The sequence below is a fragment of the Grampus griseus genome, assembly GCF_964374135.1.
Source record: "Grampus griseus genome assembly, chromosome: 5".
NCBI lineage: Eukaryota > Metazoa > Chordata > Mammalia > Artiodactyla > Delphinidae > Grampus > Grampus griseus.
Window position 1 is genome coordinate 96124256 of NC_138998.1, and position 16054 is coordinate 96140309.

The following is a 16054-nucleotide window of genomic DNA, read 5'->3' on the forward strand; positions in this document are numbered from 1 at the left end:
TGTTTCTGTTCTGGTGTTCAACGTTAAATGCTAATTTAGCTAGGTATAAGATTTTAAGTTGAAGATAATATTTCTTCAGGACTTTAAAGTTGTTGCTTCATTGTTTTTAAATACCTAACGTTGGTGACAGTATGACCCCAGTTTGGTTCTTTTTTTCTTTGTAGGTAATCTGGGTTTTTTCCACCTAAAAACTTTAAGGATTTTTACTGTGAAATTTCACCATGATATGTCTAAAAATGTGTGTCTTTGTTTTTCAACTCCAGAAATTTTTCTAATATTTTCTTAAAACACTCCTTTTTATGCCTTTCCTTCTAAAATTCAGATAGATATTGGAACTTCAGTATTTATACTCCATATCATCTAACTTTTCCTCCAAATTTCTCACCTCCCTGTCCTCTGTTCTTGTTGCATTCTGGCAGATTTCCTTGGCTCTGCCTTCTTCTTGTTAATTTGCTCCTCTGTTATGCCCATTCTAATATACAATCCATCCATTGAGTTTATTGTAATAATCCTTTCTAATTTTCAAGATGTCTAATTGGTGCTCTTTAGAAGCAGCCTTTTTAAAAATGTCTGTGATAACCTCTCATTCCTCTCATGTTAAATTTTCTGTTTGCTTTGTTTATCCCGCTTTCTCAAATACTAGTTTTTTATTTGAATCAGGTACCTCTCTTTTATGATATTAATTTTCCTTTATGTTAGCAATTCTTGACAGTATGGTCTCTTGGAAGATAGGCAAAGTATGCTTGTCACTTGTCTCTTGGGTGGAGGGGATCCTCACTCCTTCTGAATGATACAGCCCTACTCCAGTCTGACTTCTCTTTCTCTTAGTGGAGTGGGAGGACTGATGAGGTTGCTTCAAGTGCAGTTTTCCAGCAACTAGAATCCACAACTACATAAGAGAGTCGTAGTTGTCTTCTAGTATGAATGTTTTGTGCTGAGGATTTTTACTGTCAAAGTTTTTGGAAGGTGATTAAGCTATCTACAAGTGGAAGATTTCATATTTATCTGTTACTCTGTGTTGTAGTTGGCTCCTTTCATCCTCCCACATCTTATTTTAAAATGAGCATGTTTCTTCTTGACACTAGCTAGCTTAAACTAGCTGTTTTATATTCTGAACTTAAAGTTTCCTACACATCCTTCTTTGCACACTATAAAAAAAACAAAAAACAAGAAAAACAAAAAATTATAGCTACATTCAGACTAAAGGAGAAGGGAAACAAAAGGTAAATGGGGGGGAAAGGTAGCAAAGAAGAATGAAGCAAGAGGAAGGGAGAAAAAAGCAGATACAGAAGGTTGCTATCCCATCGTCTCTTTGTGACTGAGATGCCCTGGGCCCCAAGCAACATAGCCTTCCCTGTAAGTTAGTTGTGGAGGTAGCTACTTCTGCTTTTGCTTTGTCAATGCTTACCTGTTGGAGATAACACGGGTTCTTTCGTAATCACATATTTGTTAAAATTGATGTTGAAAAACAATAAAGTTTGGGGTGAAGATGTGCCATGAAGCTCTTGGACCTAGTAGCTGGAACCTAGATAACTGGATTTGTCTACAAAGATGTTTCCCAAACATTGACTGAAGCTTTTGCAACTGTCCTCAGTGGGTATTAACTACCAAATCATGAAGTATGTGAGATGGCTCCTCTAGGAAGCAGATTCTGAGACAAAGATAGGAGTCCCCCAAATGTATTTGATTAGCAAACAATAGATTTGGGATAACAATTGTAATGAAGATGGCAAAGTGTTTCTAGTATCTCTTCTACGCTGTTGACAAACAGCCTAATAGAAAAACAGCAATACGTGTGAATAAGTGGTTTTCAGAATGAAAAAGTCCAGTGGCCAATAAACAAACATGAACAGATTTTCAAATTCACTGATAGTGAGGAAAATGTGAATTACAATAATATGTGAACTAGAATTATGTTACACTGGGGTTTTTCAGCCTAGGCACTGTTGACATTTTGGATCAAGGTGGTGGTGTGCAGGTGTTGTCCTGTGCATTGTAGAATGTTAGCAGCATTCCTGGTTTCTACCTACTAGATACCAGTCGTGCCTCCTCCTGACCCCTAGCTGTGATAATCAGAATGTATCCAGACATTGTGAAAGGTACCCTAGAGGGAAAATCATCCCTGATTGAGAACCACTGTTTTATACTCATTAGACTGGCAAAAATTAAACACAGCTATCATATCTCTTGCTGGCAGGAATGGCAGAAAAGTGGTACTTTCAAGCACTACAGCCTTTTCTTGGGAGAAGTCTGAGTGTTTTTCAAGTTAAAAATATATAAACCTTTTGGCTAAGCAATCCTGTTACTAAGACTCTATCCCATGACGATATTTATATGAGTGACTTGCATTGTGAACAGCCATTCTGCCCTCCCATGTTTTCTTCAGTGTTGTCATTTAATCACTGTGATCCAAATCTATTACTGAGTATTGATAACTTTTTCATGATTGTTTCCTCATATTTCAGAACTCTCTTGATAGAGCCCAAGCAGCCAAGAACAAAGGCAACAAATATTTTAAAGCAGGAAAATATGAACAGGCTATTCAGTGCTATACTGAGGCCATCAGTTTGTGCCCTACAGAGAAGAATGTTGACCTTTCCACGTTTTATCAAAACAGAGCTGCTGCCTTTGAGCAGTTGGTATGTATCCTAGGTTGGTTTTTCTGTTCGTTTTGTTTCTCTTTATTTGCATAATGTTTCAGTTAATGCCACTCAAATCTAATAAACTTTTAGAAGTTGTTTTGAAATTACAGGATTTTTGTTTGGTTTTTATATCCTTTAATTACATAGATTTTTAAGAACAAATTTTAGCTCTTCGTGAGAGGCTGCGCGCCGTACCACTGCCTCGAGGCGCGGGGTCTCGTGGGCCCCGCTCCCGCCCTCCGCTCGCCTGGCCCGGACCGGAAGCGGCGTCGCACGGCCTGGGCCTGGCGCGGGGGGCGGGCACCGGGGCCCGGTCGGACATGGGCAAGAAGCACAAGAAGCACAAGTCGGACAAACAGCTCTACGAGGAGTATGTAGAGAAGCCCTTGAAGCTGGTCCTCAAAGTGGGAGGGAACGAAGTCACCGAGCTCTCCACGGGCAGCTCCGGGCATGACTCCAGCCTCTTAGAAGACAAAAACGATCGTTACAAACACAAGGACCGAAAGCGGAAAAAGAGAAAAAAAAGAGAGAAGCAGGTTCCAGGGGAGGAAAAGGGGAGAAAATGGCGACGAATAAAGGAAGATAAAAAGAAGCGAGATCGGGACGGCATGGACAATGAGGCAGAAAAAGACCTCCAGCGTCTGACCCCTGTAGGATCAGACTTGCCTCCTGAGAAGCCTCTTGCAAGCTCTTTAGCCAAACAAGAAGTAGAACAGACACCCCTTCAAGAAGCTTTGAATCAACTGATGAGACGACTGCAGAGGAAAGACCCAAGTGCTTTCTTTTCATTTCCTGTGACTGATTTTATTGCTTCCAGCTACTCCATGATCATTAAACACCCAATGGATTTTAGTACCATGAAAGAAAAGATCAAGAACAATGATTACCAGTCCATAGAAGAACTAAAGGATAACTTCAAACTAATGTGTACTAATGCTATGATTTACAACAAACCAGAGACCATTTATTATAAAGCTGCAAAGAAGCTATTGCACTCAGGGATGAAAATTCTTAGCCAGGAGAGAATTCAGAGCCTGAAGCAGAGCATAGACTTCATGGCAGACTTGCAAAAAAGTCGAAAGCAGAAAGATAGACACCTTGCAGAGTGGGGAGGACAGCGGCTGCTGGCCAAGAGAGAGGGAAGACTCTGGAGACACTGAGGCACAAGGCTTCAAGAGTCCCAATAAGGAAAATAAAAAGTAAAGAATCTTTGGGATATTAAGGTTAAGCTGTCTTTTTCACACCAGTATCGGGAGAAAATACTGATTGGGGGCCTGCCTTGGGTCCATGGTTGGTTGGGTTTTGTCCTGAAAGTCCATTTTGATGATTTGATACCCCTCTTCTCATGCAAAGCATTATATGGAATTGTCCAAACACAGTTCAGAAAATAGTTCTGAATGTCTATTCTGTATGAAAGTAGTTTTAAAACCAGTAAATTACCTTTAGGGACTCATAAAAAAATAAATAAATAAAAGAACAAATTTTAGTTTTGCTCATCACACACACAATCCAAAGTTGTATATATCAGATTTTATGAAATTAGATAATACAGAAAGTTAAAGTTTCTGGTGACCCCATCCTCCTCAACAGTTTGAGTTTATTTCTTCAACTTTTGTCCGCATATATGTAATAGTAGCATATGTGGGGGGAAAAAGACCAAAAGATGAATTCCTGTTACATTGTTTGCAACATATTTTTTCAGTTGCCACTGTATCTTGTACAGCTTCTCATAGCACACACAGATCTATTTCATTCTTTTTAAAGGCTATATGTAGTAGCTGTTACATGGTTGTAACATCTCCCTGTTGATGAACATTTGAATCACTTCCTATTTTCCCTATTGCATTCAGTGTTGCAGTAAATATTTTTGTAAGTATTTTTTTGCATACTTTTGGGGGAATAAAATTCTAGAAATGGAAATAAGATAGTATCAATACCTATTATAGTAATATATGAACATGTTTGTTTTCCAGTATCTCACTGACTATGTGTATTATCAGTCTTAATAATATTTGCCACTCTGGTAGGAGAAAAATTCTCTCTCATTGTTTTAGTTTGCAATTTTTGAGATGTTGGTGAAGTGGACAATCTTTTTCTATGTTTATTCGGTATTTATATTCTCTGCATTTTTTGTTCAACGAAATTTTATTGACTGTTTCGTATATGAAAGGTGTAGTAGGAGCTGGGTCTATAAAAGCAAACAATTATGCATAGAACTCAAGGATCGCAAAACAACTTAAATGACATTTTGATAAATGCTTTGATTCTATAATAGACGAATGAGTGGGGTTGGTGCGTAAAACAGTGCAGAATAGAGTGTTACAAATGGAGGAACAGTGTATGTAATTGCTCTGAGGTAGGCAGGAGTTTGCCATGATTAAAGAAGTATGTATAAAGGATCCTGGGGTATAGAGAGATGAAACTGGAAAGGTAGCAGAGGCCAGATCAGGCAAAGCCTTGCAATGGTAAGAAGGTTGGATTTGATTCTGAGTGTAACGGGAAATATTTAAGGGTTTTAAATAGGGCAGGAACATCGTCTAAAATTGTTCTCACTGTTCTGTCAAGAATATATTGGAGGGAGGCAAGAGTGGAGGCAGGGAGACTAAGGAAGGATGTTGCTGTAGTTGCCTAAGTGGGACATGAAGGAAAGCTGAAGACGAACAGAATTTGCTGTTGTATTGGATGTGAAGCGTGAGAAGCAGGAGTTTTAATAATGGTGGATTGAGGAAGGAGTGAGTCAGCTGACAGTTGAATTGAGAAATGTCTCTATTTTAGGAGTGTGGTTTGGGTTAAAGAGATAAAGTTTGGAGTCATCTAATTTTAGATGTTATATACTACGAGGACAATAGATGTGATCACCTAAGAGAGAGAAGGGATGAGTGCTTGAGCATTCCAGCATGTAAAAATCAGATAGAAGGGGAGAAGTCAGCTACAGAAATTGGGAAGGAGCAGCCGGTGAGGTAAATGGAAATCAAGTAGAGTGGCGACTCCTTGGAGGTTTGGCAATAAACAGGAGCTAAGAAATGGGGTAATAACTGCAGGGAATTACAGAATCAAAGGAGTGTTTTTAAAAGGTGGAAAATACTAAAGCAAGTGTTTTTATGCTAATAGGAATGATTCAATAGAGAAGCAGATTGGTGCAGAGGCAGGATAGCTAACAGTGAAGTCCTTGAAGTGGAGAGAATGTGGATCCATACCACAAGTGGAAGGTTGGCCTTTGGTGAAGAGGGGTGTTTCCTCAGTTTTAACAGGAGGGAAGGAGGAGATGATATCACATAGATGCAGGTAGGTTGTAGATTTGGTGGTAGAAAGATGGCTTAAATATGTCTTTTACCTATTTTTAAAAATTAGGTTGCTAATCTTTATTACAATTATTTATATGAGCTGTTATAATGTATTGTGGATATTAACTCTTTGTATGAATTGGGAATATTTTTTCTGTTGTGGGATTCTTAATATTTGGCCTACTGAGTTTAGAAAACTGATTTCTGTCAAACAGTGCTTCCTTTAGTGTGACTTTTTTTTAATACTTTCATTACAGCAAAAATGGAAAGAGGTGGCACAAGATTGTACAAAGGCTGTTGAACTTAATCCCAAATATGTGAAAGCTCTCTTTAGACGTGCAAAAGCCCACGAGAAGCTAGACAATAAGAAGGAATGTTTAGAAGGTGAGGGTATTTTTGTGCTTATGTATGAAAATTACTAAAGGCTTCATAGTCATTGGTAAATTTGTATGAAACTCTGCCTATGAGTAGAGAAATCAATTGTGTTTAAAAGTTTTACTCTTCCCCAATTGAGACTTTGATTTCTAGTTTAAATTGAGATTGCAGATACTTGAGTACTGTCTTGGTTCCCCACTATGGTAAATTAAATGATTTAGAGTTTATATACCACACATTTTAAACTTGGCAATTAATGAGCATCAGTGTAATTTCATGAATAAGAAATCAGAAGAGAGGTTTTAGTGAGCGATAGTGTTTCTAAGATTCTACGTATTTTTCAGTTAATATCCTATATAAATATGAAATAATTTTGAGATGAATCATTAAAGAAAACATTTGTTTTTTGCCCTTGCAATTTTCAGACATTATCTTATACTCAGTTAGAAATTATGTAATTGATACAAAGCAGCAAGTGAATTTGCCATTCTCAGTAAATATTATAAATATTCTTTGGCCTCTAATTGGCCATATCTGTTGCCAAAACTTCAAATTAGGGTATCCGTCACTGGCCTATAAAGTACAGTCTTCTGGGTGATGTAGAGCTAAACCAAAAATGCAATTTCTGCAGTCGAAAAGTACTTTCCACTACATAGATTTGCTTTAAAAGCATCAATAATCAGAAATTTAGCTATAATTTTTTTTTAGATAACATTATTTAAAAGGGAAAAGCTGTTTTATTTATTTATTTTTTAAAATCAGGATTACCAATTGAGAGTGGTTTAGAGAACATTTTAGAAAAACTTGAGGTTTTGTGGTATCATGTACTTTGATGGTGGGTAGAAGGAGTGTTGCTTTGGAAAAGAGACTTCTGAGTTTTGAACCAAACTTTGAAGTTATTAAGCGATAATTGTAGAGAGGAGTTTAAATGGATTTTAGATGGAGAAATGGGATGGGGAATTGACATTGGCACTAGCCAGATTATCAGGGGAACATACAGCAGATTGACTTGTTTGGAGGAGCAAGGATTTGGAATTGTGAGAAATTGAGTTCAAAAAGAGAGAGACAGCCATTGTTCACTACTTTGAATGAAAAGTTGAGAGGTTAAGGAAACATTGATCTTCTAAATTTCAGACCAACTGTGTGTTGAGCTCTAGCATAGCCAGGTTAAAATGGTATTTTGAAGCAGATTTAATTGAGAGCTCTGTGGCAAGATGGCTTTGGAGACGAGGAGTAACCCTGAGGCCTATAAAAAGACCAGACATAAGAGAGCCACATTATGTTGATTTGGCATATACTTAACCGGCCAGAAAAGAATATTCCTGGATTACTTGTTTTATTTGCTATGTACAATGTTGGAGTGATGAGAAACATCACAAATGGTGTAGTATAGTCCCTTTCATTTCACAGGTGAGGAAAGTGAATTCTAGAGAAGTAGAGTGACTTTCTGAGCTTTGAGTTTGGTCGTAAAGTATGTAAAACTAAAGTGTTAAGAATCAGTTTATTGGAAATGATAGCCACGTAAAGCTATGCATGTAGTTTGGCTTTCTGTGGTAACATTGAATCCATTTGATGCTGCTAATCATGTTTGTGATAATTTCATACTTACTCTTGTTTTCTGCATCATTTCTAGATGTCACTGCTGTGTGTATATTAGAAGGGTTCCAAAATCAGCAAAGCATGCTGTTAGCTGATAAAGTTCTTAAACTTCTTGGAAAAGAGAAAGCCAAAGAAAAATATAAGGTAAGTTAATCTGAATTGGTTAATAGAGGGAGTATACATTGTGAAGGGTCATTTCTAATTTATACTGCTTAAACTTGGGCATGATGGTTACAACTGAAATTAGATCCAGATTATATTTCTTTTTCCTGTAATCTTGGGCTTTTGTGGTTTACTTTTTTAAAATAAGAATGTAAACTATGTCCAGTATTGCACCTGGAGGATATTGAAAGAATTCATGTATATTAGAAGTTGCCAAACAATGGCCTACAGGCCAAATCCAGCCTGCCACCTGTTTTTATAAATAATGTGCCAATAGTGTTTTATTGGAACTCAGCCACTCACACATTGTTTTAGATGCTTTTAAGCTACAACAGCAGAGTTGAGTGGTTGTGACAGAGACTGTATAGCACATAAAGCCTAAAATATTTACTATCTGGCCTTTTACAGAAAAAAATTGCCAACTTGTACTCTTTAAAGTTTTTAAAGATATGCTGTATAAATTGGCATTGGTTTTACACAGTTAGTAGATGGTTTAATTCAAGAAATATTTATTGAACAGAGGTCCATAATGGGCATTTTAGGAGGGTAGGTACAAAGACATGGTCCTTGCCCTTACAAAGTCCTTAATGAGAGGGACCATTAATAAGTATAAAAGGCATGATATTGGTAAAGTGTCATGGAGGGATATAAGTAGAGGGCTGTGGGAGTACCACAGGTATTACTAAACATCGGTAGAGGTTTTCTGCTAAATTTCATAATATCGAGGCAGTTGTTTCTTTTTTCTTTAATAATAACTTGCTTTTCTCTTAAGTTGATTTAATAATCTGTATTTTTAACTTTACATCTCTGAATATTAGCTGAGTAAAACAGTTAAAACAGGTTTCTTCACTGCAGGACTTTCTTGTGCTAGTATGTGTTGTGAATCTCCAAATACAGCTATACTGGTTCTCAGTCTCTTTTAAACTCTGGAACTTATTTCCTTCCCTTCAGCATCTGGTAGAACATGCTGTTTTGAGGAACTAGAACTGGTGCTCCTCAAAATATTTTGCAAAATACCATGTTAGAGTCTCACAAATTGAACTTTGAAGGAACCTCGTTTCCTTGAGTATAATGCTATTGTTGAGTAGTTATACTGGTTGGACTGCAGAGTAGTAAGAAAATATGATAACCTACATTTATATAGGTTCCAGATTAGTTTCCACATATATTTTCTAACCTGTTTGTATTCCACTTTGTAAATTCCACTTTGCAAAATACTTTTCATTTTATTATTTTTATTTTTACAATAACCCTATAAGATAAATAAGGATAGTATTTTTATTGCTATTTTAGAGATGAGAAAACTGAGAATGACGTGTAAGGTCACATAGCTAATAAGTGGCAGAGCTAGAATTTATATCTTGTTCCTTTGATACTTAAGGCCATTACTTATAAAATATTGTTCTCATTTTAAATTTGTAACTCTGAAAGACACGGAAGTGGTAGCTTCATTTCTAAGCTGAAATAGGAAACTACAAGACATTAATGATTTATTCAACTTCAGTAAGGGCTATTTAAATTTCTATTTAAGCTTTTTCCCTGAAGTGGTAGATGATTGCCACTTATATATTCCAACACAGGGTCTTCAGTGGAATACTTAAGTTAGGTGTATTTATCACTTGGTGGTGACCATTTGATTTAAAATGGTAATTAAGACACACTGGGGCTTCCCTGGTGGCGCAGTGGTTGAGAATCTGTCTGCTAATGCAGGGGACACGGGTTCAAGCCCTGGTCTGGGAAGATCCCACATGCCGCAGAGCAGCTAGGCCCGTGAGCCACAACTACTGAGCCTGCGTGTCTGGAGCCTGTGCTCCGCAACAAGAAAGGCCGCGATAGTGAGAGGCCCGCGCACCGCGATGAAGAGTGGCCCCCGCTTGCCACAACTAGAGAAAGCCCTCGCACAGAAACGAAGACCCAACCCAGCCAAAAGTAAATAAATAAATAAATAAATAAAATTTAAAAACTGTACCATTTAAAAAAAAAGACACACTGAGTCTCTCCCCAGAGAGAGCACCAAAAAAAGAGTGTGAATTCCTTAGATTTTTCTATTCAGTTTTCTTATTTACCCCACTCTCATCTATCCTAGATTAGATCATATACTTACAAAGCCAGATTCATTTTTTTCCCCTCCTTCAAATACAAAGACATTAAATCTACCAAAATATTAGAAATGGTATTTGTTATACGTACAATTTAGAATACCGTATTTCAACTCTAAAGTCTTTGGGTTGAATTTTGCAAAGGATCCAAAATATGTTATGAGAGCCCTTTGGTGACATTAGTCCCTTTTCCTTCTTCCTTTAAAACTTTATCATCTTAAGTATAATAAGGAGAAACAAAATACTTCTATGATTATGAATCAGGTTGCCATGGGAAAAAGTAATAATTAAAAGAGGAAATGAGATTTCATTCTGGCTTTCAGTGGCACTTACTCCAGTGGAGATCTTCAGATGCAGAATAAGTAGGGGACAAATGAAAGCCCATGGTAGATGGACTTAACATTTTAGCACCTGTGTAAGACATGGTCCTGAGTAGTAAATTGAGATATTAATCTTCTAGGACAGGAAGATAATTTTAACTCAGAAGGAGATAATTTTAACTCAGCAGTTATTTACCTCCTTTGTTGCAGATTTCACCTTCTTTTAGTGAGTGGTTCTAAGAGTTCTTGACATTTTACATCTTTGGAGAGGGGGAAGGTTCTCATTTAAAACCTACTTTGAACAGCTGGGACTGGCAGCATTACCAGTTCCACTGTCTATTGCACTACGGTTTGGAGCCTGATATTCTTCAGTTATCTGAAAATGAGACGCCAGTTTTTACGACAGTGGTTCTCGGTATTCTACAAAAGCATCTGCTTCTTTGGTTAGTGTTTTCTATTTTGATGTGTATAAATATGATTAAATTTCAGAATCGTGAACCTCTGATGCCATCTCCACAGTTTATCAAATCTTACTTCAGTTCTTTCACGGATGATATAATTTCTCAGCCAATGCTTAAAGGAGAGAAGTCTGATGAAGATAAAGACAAGGAAGGGGAGGCTTTAGAAGTAAAAGAAAAGTAAGTGTCTTGAGTATAGTATCTGCTTAATGTTCTGTGTTTTTTTTGGCGGGGGCGTGGTTGTGGGGTTTTTTGCTGCCATAGAGCCAAAGTGGAACTCTGAGTTATCTCCAAAAAATCTGTTTATAAATAGATATAAATATAACAAAATTATAATATATAATAATATTATAATAATAAAAATACTTCTCTTCTCACACATGTCTATTACACCCTAAGAGTTACCTCTCTGGTGACTCAAGGTTTTACTGCCAGAAGTCTGCCCTGCTTTTAAGGTCCTACATGATATTCTCAAGAGATATCCTAGTGGAGATCAAGTGGTTGATTATATTTGAACAGGGGCACTAACTTAAAAAATGATTGTGTAGCTCAATATCCAGATGTTTTAGTGCAAGAAAGTTTATAATATATAATTTAATTTTTAGGAGTGCCCAAAAGAGTGACTTTCTTCAAGGTTTTTCCTGCATGCCTAGGAAAATGCCATTCTTTGGGTTTGTGTTTGCTCCTGTAGAGAGCTGAAACCAAAGTATAAGATACTATGTTTACAACTGGAGGTCAAGTGATATAATGTAGTATATAAGCTATCTAGCCTGCTTATCCATTTATATTTATCAATACTTTTATCTTGCTGTTGAGGCTAGCTCTCCTCTCTAAGAGAAGGTACAACATTATTACCAACATGACATTTTCTAATGAGTTTGGAAGAAAAGGGAATACTGTTCCCAAAGCAAAGCATAATTTTGCATCTATAGCATATTGGAAGGTTTAAGGAAAAAGATTGCTTTTAAGTTGTATCTCCCAATTTTTCTACCATTATTGGCCACCTTTTAAGGGAGGATACTATGTATAATTGTGCCAAGATGTTCAAGTTTGAGTTAGTTCGTGAGGAATCTCTTTGAGAAGATTGTAGATGGGAAGTAAATGTTTAAGGTGATGCCAATAATTGCCTCTTCTGATTAGGAAATAGTCCTTATCCCAGAAAAACTACAGTGAAGTTAATACCATTATTCTAAAAACTGTCTTGAGAGGTGGCAGGACATAGCTATCTCTCACCAGAACACTAATTGGAATTGGTCCTAAGTTTTTGAATTCTATTTTACTCTGAGCCTTAGCGTCATCATTTTTTGAATGGGGAAGTAATAATTACCTTTGAGGCTTATTGTGAGGTTTAGAGGTCATGTTTGTGAGTATCTAGCACTTAGGTTCTCAATAAATAGGAACCGTTATTACTTCCAATCTGATTTAATAATTATTTTGTCTTACCCTGGTGACCTGAGGAATAAAACTAGAGTGCAGGGAATATTAGAATGTAATTATAGGAAAGGTTAGCACAGAGTTTGTAAGACTTTGACTGACATAACTTTTAGGTCACTTGCCAGTTTTCTCTATTCAGAATATGTAGCAAATGAAATAAGAAAATGTAATTTACAGTGCCCCTTAAAGGACATATAGTATAAATTCCTTTTCAGTTCAAAAAATTCCTTCTACAAGCCTTCTCAATAAAAGTCATCGTCTTAAAAGAGTGATGATATTGTGGTCACTGCTTTTTAAAAAGTAGGGGAAGGTGTTTTCTTTAAGTACTATTTGATGGAAGAGTCTGCTTCTTTGATATTTCCACCTATTCATTCTAGGTCTGTTCTTTTAGGTGAAACAGCACAACTTCTGGATGAGAGCCTTTTATTAATAGACATTTCCCTGCCTCCAGTTCTTGCTCCCTTACAGTCCATTTCCCACAACACAGCCAGAGTGATCTTTACAAAGTACAACTCAGGTCACACCTCTTCCCTTGGGTTCTGTGACCCTAAACTCACTTGATAACTTTCTATTTCTCTGTTCTTTCTGTTAGTCATAAAATAACTGTTGCGTGCCATCAATGCGCCACAGATAAGAAGGTGAATAAGACAGGATCATTTTCTATGTTGCAGATCAGTCTGTCATTAGCTCATCTTTTCATGTGTCTAAATGTTGAAGCCTGGGCAATAACCCTAGGTTTCTGCCATTTTCTCTGTTGTTTCCTTTTTTAAAACTCTTTCTTCAAGGCAGCAAGAAAATCCCAGTCTGCATCAAAAATCCTAATCTGTTACACACACTGCCCCGCATACCACCACCCACACTCCAGTCTCACATTGACTGGCTAACTTGTTTAAGGGGAGGAGGACAGTTGTTTAACTCAGGTATACTAAATGTGGCAAGTTTTAGCATTTGATGCTTTTTTAGTAATTTTTTATGTTCATTTTATTAGTAATAAATAGTAATTTCCTGTGCTTATTTTATTTTCAGCTCTGGATACTTAAAGGCCAAACAGTATATGGAGGAAGAAAACTATGATAAAATCATAAGTGAATGCTCAAAAGAAATAGATGCCCAAGGCAAATACATGGCAGAAGCATTATTACTACGAGCTACTTTCTACTTGCTTATTGGTAATGCCAACGCAGCCAAACCAGATTTAGATAAGGTCATCAGCTTGAAAGAAGCTAATGTGAAGGTACATTTAAAACTCTGTGTGTGTGCATGTGAAAAAATTAATAATAAATAAAAATAAGACTTTTAGGTATGTTTTGCCAAAGTTTTGGCATTTCAGTTGCCATTCTCCAAAAGATTATTTTTTGTTTTGGAAGGGACTACGCCTAATGATGATTGAGTTGGTGCAGTGAAACTGAATCATAAATGTCAGTGATAGATATCTTTAACTAGGAAAGGACCTTTTTTTTCCCCCTATAATATGTGGTAGCTTCAGCTTCCCCGTATAGCTTCTGCTTACTGTATTGGACTATATTTGGGTAGGGGTAAAGGTGATGTAGCAGTGCTATAGGTAGTATTGTAAATAACATGCAATATGTAGTACAGGGTTATAAAATGCATTTAATAAAAAATAAACACATTTAATATATTCTGAAAGATTTTATTTACATGAGGAAAAAACAAGATCTAAAAATATAATATAGAAATATACTGAAATATACCAAAAGTTTTTGCAGTTGTGTGGTTGGAACAGCTTTTCGTTTTCTAAGTGTTCTTGCGTGTATGTAGTTATTTTTATAATTAAGATTCGGTGGGGGGGGGTCTGTCGAATATGAGCCTTCTACTCAGTGTAACAAGAATAGCGGTTAGCTGCCAAAGTGCTGTACTCCTTATTAGATGGTTAACATCTCTTTTTCCTCATTGAATTAAGTGAACTCTGGCTTTATTCACCTCCAAATGAAAAGTATGTGTTAAAAGTCCTTCTCAAAATAGATTTTCAAGTTGAAGATACCCTAGTAATAATTAATTTTATTTCCTGCTGATTCTCCTGATGATTACAAATATGTTCTGTTATGTGTTTTTGTTATTGTTGTGAGGGCATTCTTATTTGTTTCATTGAGGAAGACATTTGTATGCACTTTTGCCTTGAAAAAAATTTTAGAGAAGAACCCTATTTCTTATTTCATGATCATGATTTTTTGTTTTAATGGCAAGTGATGATGCCTGTCATATGCCATGTACAAAAATGAGCTCAGAACGGATCAGAGACCTGAATGTTAAGAGCCAAAACTATAAAACTCTTAGAAGAAAACATACGAGGAAATCTTCAATACTTTAGATTAAGCTGTGGTTCCTTAGGCATGACACCAAAAGCACAAGTGACCAAAAAAAGGGAAAACACATTCCACAGGATGGGAGAAAATATTCACAAGTCATATATCTGATAAGGGGCTTATATCCAGAATATATTAAAGAAGTTTTCTTACAACTCAACAATAAAAAGATAGCCTAATTTAAAACCAGGAAAGGATCTGAATAGACATTTTCCCAAAGAATATGTACAAATAGCCAATAAGGACAAGAAAAGCTGCTTAGCATCATTAGCCCTTAGGGAAATGCAAATCAAAATCACAACGAGGTATCACTTTATACCCACTAGGATGGCTGTAATCAGAAATTTGGACAATTAAAAGTATTAGTATAGATATGGAGAAGTTGGAACTCTCATACATTGCTGGTAGGAATATAAAATGGTAAAATCCCTTTGGAAATTAGTTGGGGTTGGGAAGTTCCTCAAAATGTTAAACATAGAGTTACCATGTGACCCAGTAGTTCCTCTCCTAGGTATCTATACCCACGAGAATTGAATTCATATGTCAACACAGAAACTTGTACATGAATGTTCATAGCAGCATTATTCATAAGAGCCAAAAAGTGGAAGCCTTCTTGGGCTTCCCTGGTGGCGCAGTGGTTGAGAGTCCGCCTGCCGATGCAGGGGACATGGGTTCGTGCCCCGGTCCGGGAATATCCCACATACCACGGAGCGGCTGGGCCCGTGAGCCATGGCCACTGAGCCTGCGCGTCCGGAGTCTGTGCTCTGCAACAGGAGAGGTCACAACAGTGAGAGGCCCGCGTACCGCAAAAAAAAAAAAAAAAAGTGGAAGCAACTCAAATGTCCATCAGCTGGGGAACAGATAAATAAAATGTGATATATCTATACAATGGAATATTATTTAACCATTAAAAAAGAATGAGCTGGGATGAAGTGAGAGAGTAGCACTGACATATATACACCACCAAATGTAAAATGGATGGCTAGTGGGAATCTGCACAGGGAGATCAGCTCCAATGCTTTGTGATGACCTAGAGGGGTGGGGTGGGGTGGGGTGGGGAGGGTGGGAGGGAGGCTCAAGAGGGAGGGGATATGGGGGTATATGTATACATATAGCTGGTTCACTTTGTTATACAGCAGAAACTAACACACCATTGTAAAGCAATTATACTCCAATAAAGATATTTTTAAAAAGAAAAGAATGAAGTACTGATACATGTTACAACATAGACAAACCTTGAAAACATGCTATGTGAAAGAAGCCAGTCACAAAAAGACTGCATTATGTACAATTCCAGTTTGTATGAAATGTCTGGAATATACACATCCATAGAAAGAGAAAAAAAGACTGATGGTTT

The 16054-nt window shown here is 36.9% G+C and overlaps 1 protein-coding gene across 1 annotated transcript in view; it reads left to right on the forward strand.

Annotated features, from left to right (window-relative positions):
- Positions 1-16054, forward strand: part of TOMM70 (translocase of outer mitochondrial membrane 70) — a 46726-nt gene that overhangs the window by 11560 nt on the left and 19112 nt on the right. Inside the window, exons 2-6 of the mRNA XM_082655469.1 lie at positions 2466-2639; positions 6184-6310; positions 7935-8044; positions 10971-11119; positions 13400-13607. Of these exons, the coding sequence (XP_082511595.1) occupies positions 2466-2639; positions 6184-6310; positions 7935-8044; positions 10971-11119; positions 13400-13607 (768 nt within the window). The remainder of the gene's footprint in view (positions 1-2465; positions 2640-6183; positions 6311-7934; positions 8045-10970; positions 11120-13399; positions 13608-16054) is intronic.